At 33.9% G+C, this 19,260-nt stretch overlaps 2 protein-coding genes across 2 annotated transcripts; one reads left to right on the top strand and one right to left on the bottom strand.

The window, feature by feature from the left end:
* Window positions 1-262: 262 nt before the first annotated feature.
* LOC8266422 (BTB/POZ domain-containing protein At5g03250) lies at window positions 263-5,682 on the bottom strand. Its single transcript, XM_002534099.3, has 4 exons — window positions 5,194-5,682; window positions 3,442-3,511; window positions 1,336-2,553; window positions 263-1,029 (listed from the first exon to the last, which is right to left on the bottom strand). Exons 1-4 carry the CDS (start codon window positions 5,250-5,252, stop codon window positions 484-486), a joined length of 1,893 nt encoding a protein of 630 aa, XP_002534145.1. The 5' UTR covers window positions 5,253-5,682; the 3' UTR covers window positions 263-483.
* Window positions 5,683-13,897: 8,215 nt separating this feature from the next.
* LOC8266421 (dolichyl-diphosphooligosaccharide--protein glycosyltransferase subunit 1B) lies at window positions 13,898-18,857 on the top strand. Its single transcript, XM_002534101.3, has 8 exons — window positions 13,898-14,116; window positions 14,598-14,642; window positions 15,017-15,648; window positions 16,394-16,541; window positions 16,916-17,095; window positions 17,190-17,258; window positions 17,551-17,640; window positions 18,359-18,857. Exons 1-8 carry the CDS (start codon window positions 13,994-13,996, stop codon window positions 18,479-18,481), a joined length of 1,410 nt encoding a protein of 469 aa, XP_002534147.3. The 5' UTR covers window positions 13,898-13,993; the 3' UTR covers window positions 18,482-18,857.
* The last annotated feature ends 403 nt before the right edge of the window (window positions 18,858-19,260 follow it).

A 19,260-nucleotide genomic window follows, 5' to 3' on the forward strand; every position in this document is an offset into this window, starting at 1 on the left:
TGAGAAAAAAAAAATGGTAAAAATGGTATGTATTTGAAAATGCTAAAACAATAAAACAAATGTTATTCAAGTGTAAGAGTGCCAAATTAGAGGGTATTTTTTTGTATTTTACTATATATATATTAGTTTTTTTTTTTCTTTTCTATCGATCTCTATTTTTTTAGCGAGCTTCATAGATATAACAAAACTAAAAGAGTAGAAATGCAGAATAATTGCATAGTAATTTCTGGGTTGGATTCCCTGTCATGAACTTTGAAGCAAAGAATCAAAATCTGAAATCTTTTACTACAAAAAACCACTGAGAACGGCTGAACATAATCTAAGAAAAATGTAAATGTCCTAACATCTAACTGCTAAAACATAATTACAGAATTAGGTAAACAACCAACCACAAAAAGCTACCTAGTTAGCCTCCATAAGTTAGAGATGAAAGAAAGGAATGAACAAACACTTTTCTTTTTTCATTTGGAGAGAGTTTGATGCTCAGTCACCTATTTCAGCACTATGATTTTGTTTTCCATTCATGAGTGGTGTTGTAGAAGATGTTGGTGATTCTTTAGAATTACTAGGCTTTGTTGCTGCTTTAGGAACACTTGATTTTGACTTTGATCTACTAAAACCAAGCCTTCTAAATAACACATTCCAACTTCCTTTTGTCTTCACTATTTTCTCAATCTCCTCTTTCATGTTCAAGCATTCTTTTTCAAGATCAGAAACTCTCTCTTTCATTTCATCAACTGCTACAATACGGTCTTGTGTGGTGGCATTAACTTGAGTGTGCCCATCATTTCTGGTGACGGCAAGATTTCCGCTTGGATTCTGTGAATTATCAAGGTTGTCAGAAACGAAAAACCAACCAGATATTGACGTTCGGAGTCTTAGTTGTTCGAAGAATAAAACTTGGACGATGACTCTAAGTGGTAGCCTCTCATTTTGCGCTGCATGTGTGCTTGCTTCTAATGAGAGCTTCTGGCAGTTCATGAGCCTGCAAAGTTGTTCCCTTTCTGAATCTGTTAGCCATGGATGAGCCTGAAGAAAGAAGCAAAATTTTTAGAGTACCAGAGAAATGATGGAAGCATATAAACATCAAAAGCATAAAGAGTCTATTACTGGATAATTTAGCACAATCCTGACCACTAGCTTCTGACTTGCTTAAAATAGTTACGTCACATGTAGATTTTTGAAATCAAAACAAAGCAAAAGAATCATATTGAAAAATGAGCACAACAAACAAAAGACTTAACTTTCACTGCAATAGTGCCCTACTATATTTTTACCCGAGAATGTAAACTCTTACCAAGACTAAGGAATCCTTCATATATTCTGAAGTTTTACCTTGAGGTATATATCAATTGCACGGTAAATTCCATCATCTATTGGCCTGGCATAAGCAGGGATAACAGCAGCAAGTGACTGAAATTTTAACAGCTTTAAGTTAATATCAGGTGCAACCTCGGCCAAATAATTATCTACCAGATTTGCCACCATTGTCATTGGGGTTAGTGAATGGGAACCTTCCATCATCTGTCTCTCGTCTATTATATAATTCGATGTAGGATCATCGTGATCCAAGAGCAAGAAATGATCAAGAATCCGCTGAACACAGTCAATATCATAGAGGGTTTCCACTGAGTATCCCATATTTGGTATCATAATATCTTCAAGAGCTGCTTGGTCTAACTGTGCCCCAATCCTTTTCTCCAAGTTCTCTTGGCATGCTGAACTAGCATGCAACAAAATGGCTGTTCGCAGAAGCCTAAGCAGAAACTTGCTAGGTGTCACACCCTTTTGATCAGGTAATATTTCCACCAATTCTTCAAGGAGGTTCCTTTGATCTGCATCAACTACAGTAGAATACATTGATCCCGGAGCATTAAGGTTTCCATTCTCTACAACTGATTGCCTACCCAACAAAGGAAGATGCCTCCTTGCATAATACATTAAGGCCCCAACCACCTTCTCTGGTTTCATGCCATTTGATCCAACAGCTGAAATTAGTCTTCTGTACAAGGGTAATCTAAGAAAGGAAACATCCTCATACCACCAATCCTCGCCAATAGGTTGTGCCTTGGCAGAAGTACGTATACCATTCCAAAATACGGTTCCTTCTGGGCTCTTCATATCATTGCATCCTGACATGGGCCAACTGAATAAACTTGGATCTGCACAAGCTTTCATTGCCAAAGAATTGATGCATCTTGAAACAATATGAAGCTCTTCTGCTTGTGGTAAAACCTCTTCACAAGTTTCGAGAGCTTTAAGGGAGTCCCTCCAGTTGCCAAAGATTTCATTGAGAAAATTTTCCATTTGTGTGATAAGATTTCCCTCTCCATAGTCCTCACTCATCCGAAGATACTCAGCAGCACATCTAAGACTAACTACATTCAGGGTAGAGAGTTCCATTTTAACTCCATAACAAAATTTGGCTACAAGTAAGAAGGTTTTAGCTCCACCAGGTAAATCATCAAGTCGCAAAGTACACTTTTTCCCATCTTCACCATAACATTCTCCAATAAGATCTTCTAGGACTTTACTTCTCGAAAGCAATGGAAACTGGAGGAATTGAAAGAAGAATATAACAAAACGCAACTCAATGGATGAATAGAACAGAGGAAAATGAAAAAAGAAAGGCATTAATTGTACAGAAACATAAAACTGTTTGTTACACACATATATATAATTTACCACAAAAGCAAGGCAGAGGATCAGCTTTTATCCCCCTACCACACAAGATAAACAATGCAAGGACAAGATGGATGACCTTCACATTATCTACAGAAATAAGAGGCGAATAATTTGGACCAAGAAAAGAAGAAGAATACGCTTGAAACAAGATTTGATAGTTACGCCTCTGTTCAATGCCTTAGACTTTAGATTTAGAATCATGTGAGCTAAATCAGCACATAGAAGTACTAGCTTTCAAGGTCAGAATACATTTTTATAAACGTAGAAAATGAAAAAATGGAGAAGGATTTTTATTCATCTAGCAATATCTTTCACAAACACAATTATATTTCTACTAATTGACAATGCCAGATAACTAAATATTTGGATGTAAAACAAGTTTCGCAGTTGGTTTTCTACAAAAATTCATTACTGCAATCCTTAAAGGGACAATTCCAGCCTACATAATAGATTCCAGTGCTCTTACATTTCAAATGTGATCCTTTCTTTAATGGTTGAAGAATGAATGTTAAGACAATTTTATATAATAGTTTGACCTATAGCAAGGCACCAGCCTCATGCTTGACATAACCTCATGGCAATGGACATGCATATCAAGGGCTTAATGTTGCTTTTAAGGTGCATTCATCAAGCCGCAAAGTCAGACCAGATGCAAGGCTCAAAAGCCTTTTCAATATGGTATCCACAAAATGCACATAAAAATATGGAAGTCAAGTAACTGAAGGAATAAAAACTTTTTGATCATATAATACACACCTTGTGAAGATGGAAGGACATTTCTCCAACTTCAATGATGACATCACTTGCTAGCCCGGTTGAGCAAAGCCTGCACACAAAGCAAGTTTTAGCTTAATTTTAGCCTGCACATTATTGATATGGAGGTACAACTGGTCCTCAATTAGTAAGATTAATCATGAGGAACTTGGCACCCAAATAGTATCATTTAGAATAGGAAACCCTGTCTGTAAGGCAGTTGACAAGCACACAGCAATTAGAATCAACTCGATAACCTTAGTACATATTTAGAGAGTATTTGCACTTATTTGCTCCTACAATGCCAAGTATCATCAGAAGTACACTGTCCTTCCTGTCAACTCTATTATTGCCTTTGCCCTTGATATTGGCTTTCAGTTCAAGTTAGAGGCATTATTTAATCCAAGCTTATAGAAATTGATTTGGAATAGCCTTTTGTTCTATCTGCAAATTTTTGTGTGAATTCTACTAGCATATTTATTAGTTGATTTTTCTAAATTTCATGAGTGACAGCATACAAGCAATGCAATCTTAACTGCAATGGAAAAATTAAGAAGACCATCAATGCGATCAAATCCCTGAAAATATAAAAGCAGATATTCTGCCAACCAATGTAATCTGCTACTAAACCATTAAAAAAGAAAAAAGAGAATTGTGTAGTTGTCTTTTACGATTTAACCCCATTCATGTCCTTAACTTCAGTTACAAAATCTCCGGCAATTATATTCATTGTGAACTTTATTCCACAATGCCCAGCTCAGAGGCTAATTAAAGCATTAGACTTCAAAAATCTCTCTGCAAAACTCAATGCATTTCCTTGACAACATTTTTTCCTCAAATTTAAACTTTTTAGCTCACAAAAGAGTTTCCAACAGATTGCTGATAAACTCAACAACTCAACTCAAATAAATCTTATTCCCAAGTTAAAGGATTGCATATATCCTTTCAAATTCTTAGTCTCCAAGTTACCTTGTTAATTTTAAGTTGTTCACTACTGAAGTACTATAATACAATGGTTTCGATCAAAATAGCTCTCGAGAAAAATATGGAGATGGGAAGAGAGATATAAGTTCCATGCTTAATCTTTTAGAAAGTGGGTATGCAGATGCACACAGATATTACAAATTTGGTATGCAATGATACATGTCCAATCTTAATGTCAGTGAGTTCAAAGTAGAGATATATGAGCCATTTTTGGCTCAGAATCAGCAAGAATCAATCCACACATGGAATAATTCAACCCAAAAGAAAAATAAGAACACAAAAAGAAAAGAAAAACCAAAGGGATAACAGGAGAATAAAGGCCTTTAATTTTAGTGATAATTACCTTGATGACACAAACAATAACAATATATCTATCCTAATAAAGGCCTTTAATCTTAGTGATAATTACCTTGATGATACAAACAATAACAATATATCTATCCTAATGTCATTGGTCATCAAAGAAATCATATTTTTCGTCACACATTCCTTAAACACCATTGGCCGTAAAGACATGCATAAAATCCTCATAGCATGTAGTATATCAGCTATAATAAGTGATACTCTCACATAACCATTCATAGTAACATCTAATCTCAACAGAAAGAAAAAAAAAGGAACAAAAACAAAACAAACTCCATTACAAATTTTTCCGACTTCATTAAAAAACCCACATTCTAAATACAATGTATAATCAGTAATCAACACAAAAGGAATAATAAAACAAATACAAAATTAAATTTATGTATATAAAAGAGAAGAATGACAGACCAGGTATGTCCATCAAGAAGAAACACTTCAGATTTTGATCCAAGCTTCATGCAAGCCATGTTCTTTTCTTTTAGATTAAACTAAAACTACAATTGTTATCATTGGAACCAAAAGAAAAAAATAAATAAAAAGCAACCCACTTTGTCAATAAAAGGTAACAGAAACAAAAAGACACTACATGAATATAGAAAAGCAATATGTAATAATGATGAGAAAAGAAAAAAAAAATGTTTTTCTTCTTAATTTTTGTTTGGGTACAATTGTTGTTGCAGACGTTTTGGTAAGCATGAAAACTAAAATGAGGAAAAATATTTTTAAGAAGAGAAAAAAAGAAAAAGAAAAGATGGCGAGTCTATAGGGGAAAATCCAGGAGCAGAATCGGTCGATGCTGTTACTGTTACGAGCAAAAGGCAGCGTTTGTTTTGACATGTTTTTCATTTCAGCATTTATCTTATTATTATTTTCTTTTAATTCTTTGTTGCACGTTGGTTGTATAAATGTTTAACATAAGCTGTTACTTTTCTCTTCCTCTTGGCATTCCACTGGGCTTTACTGAAGTGGCCCCAACAGTCCATTTTCTGGTCTATAGATAGGTCGGTGAACCCGCGGTTCCGGTTTGAACCCGCAGTTCCAGTTTAGAATCCCCGGTTTATGGTTTCATGGCACATGAAATTGACCGGTTTTAAAGCATATAAAAAAAGTGTAAAAAAAATTAAATGATGATATAAAGATATAGAAAATAATATTAATAAAAAATAAAAGTATTAAAAAATTTGTATGAAAGTATTAACTGATTTAATCAGTTTGATTCTTGATTTAACTAATTTTAGCCTTTTACCGAATTGAATCGTTCCATAAGCAGATTTATCTATAAGTGGTCTTTAGTCTTCATTCTCTATTGCATGGTGATTTTTTTGGAAAAATTATCATATATACATAGTTCTTTTTTCTTTTAAAAAATCCTTATAAAAGTATATTTTGTTGTGAAATAAAAAAATAAGAAGAAGAATAAAGAGTGTTGTAAAATAAAAAAAATTAAAAATAAAGTAACTAAAGTGAGAAAAGAGTTATAGGTGTAAAGGGGAGATAGAGTTCTATTTACACAAAAAAAATCTATGTATAGACATAATGATAGACATCAAATATAACACAAATACTTTAATATTATCATAACGCTCCCATTTGGATGTTGATTACAATGAATATGCCTCATTAAAACCTTACTAAGAAAAACCTTATGGAAAAAATTTTAGTGAAGGAAAAAGAATACATTATTCATGTAGAAGCTTGCGTCATAACACTGCCTCGTTAAAAACCTTGCTAAGAAAATCTAATGGGACAAAACCTAAGCTAAGAAAAAAAGAGTACAGTGCATCAAAATCTCCCCCTCATGAAAACATGACTTCTAACAAAGATATCTTAGTTGGCACATGTCAATTTTGTTCACCAACTTCTCAAATGTTGTTATAGGGAGTGCTCTTATAAACAAATCTGCAAGATTATCAATAGATAAAATTTGATAAACATCTAAAACTCTTTGCTTTTGAAGCTTATGTGCGAAAAAGAACTTTGGCAAAATGTGCTTGGTTCTATCTTCTTTTGGGCTTCCTTTATCAAATGGGAGATCACATATTTTCTTGATATGTTGGATCATAGATTTCAACTATATGCATTCTCTACTAGCCTCGTGTATTGCTAATATTTCAACATGATTAGATGATATGACAGTTAGAGTTTGCTTAGTAGAATGCCAAGATATAGCAATCCCACCATATGTAAACAAGGAACCCATTTGTGATCGAGCTTTATATAGATTAGATAAATATCCAGCATTTGCATATCCAATTAATTCTGACTTCGAGCATTGTGGAAAAAATAAGCCCATATCTGATGCATCACGTAAATAACGGAAAACTTGTTTCACTCCAATCCAATATCTTCGAGTCGGTGAGGAACTATATCTTGCTAGAAAATTCACAGAAAATGCTATATTAGGTCTTGTACAATTAGTAAAATACATTAATGCTCCAATAGTAAGATATGGTACTTCTAGACTAAGTATTTTTTCACTATCTTTTCGAGGAGAAAAATGGTCATTTTTCACATCCAGGTGTCTAACAATCATATGAGAATTCATTGGATGAGATTTATCTATATTAAAACGTTTTAATATCTTTTCAACATAAGTTAACTGATGAATAAAAATCCTTTAAAATAAATGTTCGATCTGTAGGTCGAGATAAAATTTTGTTCGTCCCAAATCTTTCATTTCAAATTTATTTTTTAAATAATTTATTGTTTCTCTCAATTCTTATCATATATGTTGATAATATAATTGTAACAGGAGATGATGATGATGATAAGATAGCCTTATAAAACTATCTTTCTAAAGAGTTTGAAAATAAAGACCTTGGTGATCTTAAGTATTTCTTAGAGATTGAGGTACTACGATCTAAACAAAGTATATTCTTATCTCAACGAAAGTACACTTGGACTTGGTGTGCTAGCATGTAAACCAGTTGACACTCCTGCTAGTGAACATACGGAGTTCAACATATTTCTCAAGCAAGTACCTACAAATAAAGAAAGATATCAGAGACTTATAGGTCAGTTAGTTATCTTACTCATACTCGACCAGATCTGGCATATTCCCTAAGTGTAGTGAGTTAATTCATGCACTCTCCAAGTGAAGATCATATGGACATTGTTCTTCGTATCTTACAATACTTGAAATCCTCTCCAGGGAAAGGCATTATGTTCTCAAAAGGGACAACTTTATTGGTTGGGGCTATATTGATGTAGATTGGGCTGGTTCTATTGTTGATAGGCGATCTACAGCAAGCTACTTAACCTTTGCTGGAGGAAACCTTGTTACATGGAGAAGTAAGAATCAAAGTGTTGTAGTTCGATCTAGTGCAAAACTCGAATATAGAGGGATGGCTAAAGGGGTTTGTGAGTTACTTTAGATCAAGAATTTACTGCATGAGCTCTGAGTTCCACATATTAGTCCTATGAGACTATATTATGACAATAAAGCTGCATGTAATACAACTCATAATCCAATTCAGCATCATCAGACAAAACATGTGGAGGTAGAAAAATACTTTATTAAATAGTAATTAGAAGCCAAGATAATTGAAGTCCGCCGGGGCAAAAATAGGATGTTTGGACAAGGAGCGGCTTCTGGCAAGCTTTTAGGATGGCAGCACTCTAATGCACGGGGGTACATGAATGAATCGAATTGCATATTGAAATGGGGCGGGAAATGGTTGATAACATATATGTAAAGAGTTGGAACTAATTACATGAGGCGCCTTTTGGTTGTTTAGCTGTGGAGTTGTAGGAACTCTAAAGTTAAACATGCTTGGTTCAGAGAAATTTCAGGATGGGGGACCTCTTGAGAAATTCTTAAACCCGCCAAAGGGACAAAACCGTGAGGCCAGTGAGGTGCCAAAGTGGCCAATATCTCATATGATATAGTTTTAGGTCGTTACAAAATGGTATCAGAGCAGGACCCCTCTAGTAGATGTATAGTTCGAGGATGAACTAGGAGGAAGCTGGTGGGCATGTGACAGCCTGGCCTAGAGAAGCGGTCCGCCGAGGGCGGGAAGTAGACGCTAGGGCAAAAATAGGATACTTGGATAAGGAGCAGCTTCTGGCAGGTTTTTAGGATGACAGCACTCTAAGGTACAGGGGTACATGAATGAATCGAATTGCACATTGAAATGGGGTGGGAAATGGTTGATAACATATATGTAAAGAGTTAGAACTAATCACATAAGGTGCTTTTTAATTGTTTGGCTATGGAGTTGTAGGAACTCTAAAGTTAAACATGTTTAGTTCAGAGAAATTCCAGGATGGGGGACCTCCTGGGAAGTTCTCGAACCCTCCAAATGGACAAAACCGTGAGGCCAATGGGGGCCAAAGCGGCCAATATCTCATGTGATCTGGTTTCGGGTCGTTACATCCTCCATGTCTGATTTGAAGATTAGCTCACCGATATCCTTACCAAAGTAGTATCAAGGAAAATTTTTACCAAGCATTAGACAAGTTGGACATGCAAAATCCCTATGCACCAACTTAAGGGGGAGTGTTGTTATTTGTCTCCTAAATAGTATATATCTCATGTATATATCTCATTCCATATATGTTCATATTCTTTAGATTCCTAATTTGTATTAAAATAAGAGTCTTGTAAATAAGAGTCTATATAAGTCCTTGTATCTAAAAAATTCAATATATGAAAAAAATAAATCGAATCAACTTTCTACAGTAACTGCAATAGCTGCATTAGCTCCAATGATATAGTTGACCCTAGATTCACTAAGCATCTACATATATGGATGCATGGAATCACCATCAAACATCCAACTTAACAAATACTAATTAATAGCTTCGATCATTAATTTACAAAGATGGCAATAACTTACTCTTGCATATAAATCTCCACTTTTTGAAAAAGATTCTTATAATATATCCATGCCTTGTTTACAAGACATTGAAAAATCATTCAAAAATGCATAAGTAATGACCTTGAAAATTTAATATGTCTTTCCATGTGTCTTTCCCTAAATTCATTTGCAAATTAGGCTACGCTTGTTGCTAGGTTTTCTGAGTCCGGGTTATGCATTTCTAGGAGCTACCTTTTGGCCACTTGGCTTAGGCTGATTGTTTCCCTCCTCACGTGGCCTACCTCTTTTACCTTGGATCCACACACAATCAAAACAGTTTATTGACAGTGCAAATATAATAAAAACCAAATATTTATAATTAGTTAACTAGCTCCAATTACCTTAGGTTTACTTGGTCCAACAATAATAGCAGATGGTCCTTTTGAAGTTCATGTTACACCTTTTATAGGGCTAGGTCTTTCATTGTGGCCATATTAGAAATATCCTTGACATCTTATCTTAGTCCAGGTCTTAACAACTTGTTAGGGTTTTTCTTATCCTCTTCAAGACCCTTTCTTCTATTTTTTTTAGGCTTACTGGGTTGCTTAACAAACATTAGTGGCAAAATAGGATTCTCATTAACTTTTGGCCAATGCTTCTAGCCATTTAGAAATACAAGGGCATGGTCATTGCATGCTAAGTTGGTTGTTTTAAGTAAAAGCCATCAATATAATCTATCGAATCTTTTTGGAGGTACTGAATACATATAATTGCATGACAACAAGGGATCCCAGTTAACTCACATGCTCCACAATTGCTATTCTTACTTACCAAATCTACAACATTAACCCTCATCAAAAAAGACACTTGATATTGTCTACCCACTACAGGTTTGCTGTTATAGAATTTCTACCAACTTCTTAATTTTTTTCAATTTTCTTCTTAATTCTAGGATAGATTGTGTCTTTTGAAGTTGTCATTTTCCTCATTGTGTCATGCATTCTCACTATCAAACAAGACCTAGTGTCTTTTAGCATGTTTAATATGGGCTTGGTCCTAGATTTGATTATGTACCCACTAAAAGTCCCATAAATGTTATTATCAATAACATCTTATTTACTCCAGCTAAATATGAAAGACTTATAAAAAAACTTGAGGCCCTTTTCCAATAAAAGCCTCATAAGCATCTTCTAGCTCATTCTTTAAATCCTTCAATTTGGGGTACTGGGCCATATAAGTGGATTTGGCAGCATCCCAAAAAAGCTTATTGAACTTAGCTCACCATAGATCTTCTTCCAATTGGCATATATATGCTTGGCAGAATTTATATGCTCTCCTTATGGTGCCAAAGTTCCTAGTGCATTTAATAGTTTTTGTCATTGATTAAAACATACAAATTAAGTTAGTTGAGTTTGCATTTATATCCATATAATGAAAATTAAAGAAAAAAAAACTATATAATAGAAGTACTTTCTGTTGGTCACTCATGAATGCCCATCCAAGACCATCAGTAATCCCTAATTTCTTAAATAATATTTTTAAAAAACTATTTACATATAGACTCATTCTCTTTTTTTACTACTACCCATACCATGGGATACATCTTATTGTTTGCATCCTTAGAAACAACAGGTAAGAAGGCTCCTCCAAGAACTGTCTTTAAGAAGCAAGCATTAAAACCCAACATTTATCTGCAACCCCCATGTAAACTCTCTTAAGTGCACTAAACTAGATATATAACCTTTGAAACACATAATTTCCTCGACTTTCCAACTCAGTTTTCAGCTTAAACCTTCCATCTTTATCACTTCTCTATAACTCATATACATAAGATCTTAACTTAGCATAATGCTCTTGGAAAGACCCATCTCAGTTTGTTTAGAGCCTTCCATTTGGCTATATAACATTGCATCAATGTCACGTCTATATCCTATTTCAATTTAACATCATCTTTCATTCCTTAGCACCATGATTGAGATTAGCTTAAAGATGTGCAAGTACTCATCTGCCAACAATTCTGATGTAACCTGCCTATTTATGGGGTTGTTAACACAATTCTGTTGACCACCCAAAGATGTAATAACACAAGTATCTTCGTCTTACAATTTTGCAGCATACACTCTTTAAGGGCAACCGGTTTACACACTTAGCATCCAATTTAACATTTCCATTCCTATGCTAGTAAATATTATATCTATTTACTATAGCCCATGTTTTTAGTGCTACTTCACATTCACTTGTATCTTTGAACCTCATGTCTAGCTCAAATGTGAGAGTTTTATAATCATAATGAGAGCATACCCACTTTCCTCTTGAACAACAATTGCATCTACATCAATTTGGCTCATTTTTTGTGCATTTACACCCAAAGAATCCCTTTGTATTTTTTTCTTTATTGCCTGCTTGGTCTAGTCATTGATAGTGCAAGATTTCTTCTAGCCAGCAGGTGGTGCACTTGTTGCCTCATCAGGATCATCTAATTGCATTCTAGCCACCTTAAATTCCTCCTTGCTTCCATATGCTCTTCATCATGAAAATTGAAATCTTCATCTTTCATTCCATCTTCAGTATCACTTACCTGAATAGAAACATATTCAGGATCCTTACTATCACTTCCATAATCTCCATATCTATCTTTTGCCTTTAATCCAACACCCACTACTACTGACGCTTCACCATCATTCTTCTCTTTTATATTCAGCTCATTCCCAACAATGTTAGCCCCTATAACATTATTCATTCCATCACCAAATTTGGCTTCACCATGTCCAAGATCACCATTCCCTACATTTTTATTTCCTACAATTTTTCCACTAACAAACTCCATAATATATTTTGCTTCTACAGAAACTACTGCATTTCTAACACCTGCCAACATTTTCATTATACTAGTATCATTGTGAAAGAAATAGTATTGATTATTGTCCATATAAGCTGTCTTGATAATTTTTCCATAACCAAGTGCACTTCTATCACTTTTTAAATCTAATTAACCAATCCTATCAAGGTTACAATTTGCAATTTCCACCATCACTCCACCAACATATGAAGTTCCACCACCCTCATCTTTAGTAAAAAAACCCTCCATGAAGAAGTTCAGTTGTATATAAATCCATTTTATTATAATAACACATATGGTATTAAGTCATGCACTACCGATGAAAAGTGTTTCTTTACTATTAGTTATTGCTACCCACCACACATAATGGCTATTTTCCCCAAATATCCCAAAACATAGCTAACACTTATTTTAAAATGCAAAAAAGAGCAACTTTCAAACCACCATTTGTATAAAATACTCATTGACACATTCACACAAAATACATGTAAATGCTTTTATCGTTTTAAAGAGTAGTGCTTCAAAGTTGACAATAGGTGGTGCTTTTTTTTTGACAATGTCAGAGAAATTCAATAGCTCCAAGCTTTCCCACATCCTATGAAAGCCACAGTGTAACAACCAAGGGACCATAAATCCTAGATTTTATAATATATCAGTTAACTATACAGTGTAAAAGTTGAGGATCTAGATCTTTTCATGCTTTTTTTTTTTTTTTTTAATTTTAAGAAAAAAAGATAATTTTAAGGATGAACATCAACTTACAAATGATGCGTTTTATAAGTGGTTTTTGACTTAGCAAAAATAGCTGAGTCAACAATCACTTCTTCTTTTTTTTTTTTTTTGCTTTTCCACATGTGCATACAAACTTTCAGAGAATTGCATTGCTGTCGCAGTAGAGTTAAATTACAAAAGAAAAAGAGCAAACTATAGCATCATTTTTACAAGGTCTAATTACAAATTAAATGTTAAGTTTTACACTTTTTAATAATTTTATCAAATTGTTTTAAAATTTTAAAATAAATACTCATTTTTTTAATTTATTTTTAGAATATTTTTAGATGACAGTTTTTAAAATTTCATAATAAAAAATGATATAAGAAGTCAATTATATTTTTTAAAAAAATAATAATTATAAATCAACAAAAATAATTTATCATAAATTTAAGAATAACTATTAAAATCTTCATATATGTGCATTCTTTTTTCATCTAAATGTGCATTCTTTTTTCATCTAAATGTGCATTTTAAAAATTATTACTGAAAAGTGTTTTTAAAAAGAAATTAAGAGTATAGATATTTATTTTAAAATTTTGAAATAATGGAATAAAACTGTCAAAAAATATAAAATATAAAATTTAATTAATAATTACTCCATTTTTTGCAAAATCGGAAAGATATAGTTAAAAATTGTTAAAATCTTGAAACTTCAGGTTTTTTTACGTAATTATGCCTTCGCCAAAACATAAAAGTTAAAAAACTTGAGATTTACGTCAATGGAAAACAGGTTTAAAATATTAACCACTTCAGGGACACTCCCCTCGACTTTTTGGGGTCAACTAAAAAAACAGCCATGGCAGCTCTGGTTGGAGCTAGACAAACCCTAATTGCTCTCTCAATTCTAACGTTACTCTCAATTCTTTTCACATCATCATCATCCTCTCAAGAGATCCAAATCCTCAATGCTGAGCGCAGAGTAATCTCTCTCTCTCTCTCTCTCTCTCTCTCTCTCTCTCTCTCTCTCTTAATTTCAATCAATCATTCAGATCGCTATCAAGTATTTATCATTAGAATTACAATTCAATGTGTTATTTCCACTTTTTTTAGAGTAATTTTTTTTTTATTTTGTCAATTTTAAGGATATATTTTGAATTTAAAAAGAACAATTAGAAAAAAGAAGTAAAATCAGGGGTTTAGGGTTTGACTAATTTGAAATGCTAATGATTATATTTTTATTACTATCAGTATTATTTCTACACCATATTAGATTCTAAAATTTTTGGGTATAAAATGATATAAAATTTTGTTAAAATTTAGGTTATTCAAGTTCTGTTGATTGTTAAATTATGTATTTTTTGTTTTTAAATAGAAGTGTTCTGGTGATTTTTACATTTTGTTTGATGTTAGTTAAACTTCTTACAGTTTCTTTTCTATTTGTCTGTTGATAATGGATGCAGATTGACTTGACTTCACAGATTGTTAGGGTTTTCTTGACTTTAAAGGTAAATACTTTTTACAATTGCATTTCTAATTCCTAATGCATGCATGATCCCGTTAACGATTTAGTGTTGCAGATCATTCTCTTATTCGTATTATTTAAGTGTTAGACATCAATGCGTGATGCTGGTTCATTTCAACTGTAATACCCCTAGAAATCTGTATATCTGTTTGTGCAACATGTACTCGACTAATTCTGATGGCGGCTGATGGCGGATTTCTCTGTAGCTATTGCATATTCACGTTTGATCATTGTTGCAGAGCTTTATGCTTGAAATCCTTTCAATTGCTCAAAACTCATTTGTCTTAAGTGGTATTTTGTGTAATATGTAGCTTTTCTATTTGATGTAATCTTTTTAATTGAATATGGATCTTACAGGTTGAGAATACTGGAACAGCAGCTGCTTCAGAACTCCTTCTTGCTTTCCCACCTACTCAATTTGATCATCTGGCAGTTGTCAAGGCCCAAGCAGCTACAGGAAAGCGGAAGAAGAAAACTTATGTTCCCCTTGAAGTAGTGCCCACAGAGCGACCTGATGCACCAAATGGAACTAAATACTTTACCATAACTTTCCTCAATCCATTAAATTCTGGTGAAACTGCAACGTTAGAAGTACTGTATATACTTACACATTCTTTGGAACCTTATCCAACTGAAATAAGCCAATCAGAATCACAGTTGGTATATTACCATGACAGTGCTATAATATTATCACCATACCTTATTAAGCAGCAAACAACTTTTATCAAGACACCAAGTGTAAAAGTAGAATCATTCACAAGAATGGAACCCACTAACCGTGCTGGTACAGAACTAAAGTATGGGCCATATGAAGATCATCCTCCTTATTCATTTTCTCCAATAATTATTCATTTTGAGAATAACAATCCATTTGCTGTTGTGGAGGAGCTTGTGCGTGAAGTGGAAATATCTCATTGGGGTAATCTTCAGATAACAGAGCATTACAAGTTGGTTCATGCTGGTGCTCGGCACAAAGGCGTGTTTTCAAGGTAGGATTTCCTCTAGAGTTCTGATTTATTTGTAATTTAAAATTCTATCCGTCTAATATTGTATGCCCTATTTTTTCGTGAACTTGTTTTATTTCCCTCATTGTTGCATAATTTGAAATTTTATCTGAAACGCCAGAGGGAAAATATCATACTGCTTAACAATTTGACTCAACCAAGCCTTGATGCCAACTTTGTTGAAGGTTCACTAAATCTTTTTTCTATTCCATTTTATTTGGTATCAAATTTTAGTATTATAGGTTATTTGTTGTGCTTCTGTCTGCATCATTTTGTTGTTATTATTTCTTACTCCTGATACTTGATTCAAGAACTGTTATTTATCAGTGTATAACTGTATATAAAGGTTTCAGGGCTGCTTTTGGGATGGCCAAAATATTTTGGATGACGATTTCACAATATCTTTGGTTGCTGCACCTTCAATTTTTTAAGCAGGCATTCATTTCTTAATCTTTAGCATTTTTTTGCTTCTTTCTTAGCATTTTTATGCATCAATGAGATCTTCTACTGATAAATCTTTGAAGGATGAAGCTTATATGAGAAACCCAATTTTTGCCACGCATGACATGTGCAAGTGACTGTTTTCTTTCTAAGATGTAGTTACATGGAAAATATGAGCTAACTTCAATATATTCATAATGTCTGTATGCTCATTTATTTTGTCAGCACACATTTGTTTTTGTATAATCAGTTCATCTAATGTTCATTTGCTGCAACTTCCTTTTGGCAGGGTTGAGTATCAATCGAGGCCATCTCTTAGTGGTGCATCTTCATTCAAACATCTTTTAGCAAGACTACCACCTAGGGTGCATTCTGTCTATTACAGAGATGAGATAGGGAACATTTCCTCATCTCACTTACGTACAGATTACCGAAAGGTATTTCTCTTAGTTCTTTCCCTCTTTACCTTCTGCTGTAATTGCCTAGGCTGCATTCTGTCAATTACCAAGATGAAAAGGGAACATTTCACCATAACATATGTCTATAGAAATGTGGTATCGGCAATCTTTTTACCTCCTTTTTTCTTTCAGCTGGCATTCTTGGTTTACCTTAATTCCTTTCCTTCCTGTCAGCTTTCTCAGGGCAAGTTTGGAATAGAGTTTTTCTGTGATCTAAATTGTTCAATTACATTTTAGTGGAAATGGCTTGAATTTTAGCATTATGAATTTTTGAGAAAGGGGAGATATGAGATTCAATTTTTATTAGATGTGGTTTTAATCTTCTAATGCGTTGATTCAACATTTTCTTACAGTCAGAACTTGAAATTGAACCACGGTATCCCTTATTTGGAGGTTGGAAAGCTACTTTTATCATAGGGTATGGGCTACCGTTGCAAGATTTCCTTTTTGAGTCTCCTGATGGGAAGCGTTATCTCAACTTTAGCTTTGGCTGTCCTCTTGCTGAGACTGTTGTGGACAAGTTGACCATCAAAGTGAGTTTATTTTTGTAGCTATGCATTGACTGCGCCTGTCCTTCTCTCCAAATTGTGGAATGAAAATTCCTAATCAGAAAATGTTTTATTTTAGGTTGTGCTGCCAGAGGGTTCCAAAGATCCTTCAGCTCAGGTTCCTTTCCCAGTGGATCAGCACCTGGAGGTAATTAGTTCTGTTTTAGAAAAAGTTATTTACTCATTACTGATAGAACTATGTTTCTATATTTTGCCATGTCGTTAACTTGAAAGTATAACCCATTTACTTTGATAAGCACAGAGTTACAGTTACGTAGTTAATCTCTATATAAAGAGTAACAAGAAGACTACCATGCATTTAGTGTGTGAACTTTAAAAAATATTTTTAGTGTGTTTCTAGGGCAGCATTTTAATTAAAGCCTAAGGTACTAGTTGTATGCGTTAATCCTTATGCTTTTGTATTTTCTGGATATGTGCAGACCAAATATTCATACCTTGATGTTGTTGGGAGGACTGTGTTGGTTCTGGAAAAGAAAAATGTAGCTCCTGAGCACAACTCTCCTTTCCAGGTGATTTGTGATCCTTATATATGCTGTGCTCTCTGCTGTCTTCATATCTATTTTATCATTTTTTTCCTTGATATATTTTACCTTATTGGTTGTGTCAGGGTATCAGTTAGGCAATTTAACAGTAATAGAAATGTTTATTGGGCAACAAAATTTTAGGAAGTGGACATTCATGCAACCTTTTCATTTTATTTACAAACTAAATTGCCGGACTTATGGCATGAAACAACAATTGTTTAAAATAATTAAAAAAAACTATCTATCTGAAGAAAGATGCCAACTCAAATATGAGCCTGTGGACTGTAGTGGCTGATATTTTAATTCTGCTTTCTAATAAAAGCTGTTCTGATATGCTGGGTTTGGGTCCATAAGCTGCAAATACAAAGGGTAAATTGTGATTTCTTATTGCAGCTCATAGTAGTATACATATCTCCAACATTATGATTAGTTCACATAAAGCTATGGAGCCAAGTTCCACAATATGGTTATTCTCTGTATGTTTATTTGGTAAGACTAACTTGTCGGGTTGGCCATGCCTGGCCAACTTTAAGGAAGTTAGCAGCCTTTTAAGAAAGGTTCTTCTGATATGTTTACAATTAGGTGACTCCTAATGTTTCCGGGGAAACATGCCCTGCTTGCCTTCTTTGTTTAAATTAAACAGTTGGTTTTTTTTCCACCTTCACCTACTCACATTGCTGTTAATCTGTTCTGACATTCGCAGGTGTATTACACTTTCAACCAAGTCTTCATGCTTGCAGAGCCGTTGATGCTGGTATCTGTATTTTTCTTCTTTTTTGTCGCTTGTGTAGCTTACTTGCACATTGATCTGTCATTGACGAAATGATAAACATCCTCAACATGGCCAAGGCATGAGTATGCAACTTATTAGCAATGAAGTTGCATGGTTGACACTGATATCGTCTTTCTGCATTCCGAAGCTCAGGATGGTGTCAGTTAAACTTCTGTTAGCTTCAGATAGTAAAGCTGGGTAGGATCTATTATCATGGACCATTTCTGGGCAATTTCAAAATTTTGAGTAGTGAAAGGAGTTCTAAGTTAGAGGTTTTGAAATCAGGACTGCAAATATTGCATTAATTCATACATGAAATGTAAGAATCTGAAGTATATGGACTGATATAGTTTTTTGCATTATTTTCATTGTATGAAATTTTAATATCATAATCGGTTCAATGCTATTGTTTGAATTTTTTTTCCTGAAATCAATTGTTTGAATGTTCTATAATTAGAAATTAAAAAATTTTCTTCTAAATGCAAATTAAAATGGTGGATATAAATATTGGTCTTGGAGGCAATTACGTGAGAGCTATTTCTTACACCTTTTTTTGTTCTTTCTTTTTGGTCCCTCCTTTATATGTTTGATGGTTTTTCCATTCTCTGCCATCAGAAAGACATGCACAATGCATGAATATGGTTTTTAAAACTCTTTGATGTCATTAATTTGTTTTTGCCTCACAAAAACCTGCAAGTGCTTATGAATGGGAGACCCATTATTAGTCCTATGATTTTGCCAAATACAAATCAGAATTTTACAGAGTGGGTCTTATTAAAGTGAATCAGATGCTAAGTTAATATTAGCAGTCGATAGAATGGCATATGAGAAGT

Source organism: Ricinus communis, chromosome 6, assembly GCF_019578655.1.
Source record: "Ricinus communis isolate WT05 ecotype wild-type chromosome 6, ASM1957865v1, whole genome shotgun sequence".
In the NCBI taxonomy this organism is placed as follows: domain Eukaryota; kingdom Viridiplantae; phylum Streptophyta; class Magnoliopsida; order Malpighiales; family Euphorbiaceae; genus Ricinus; species Ricinus communis.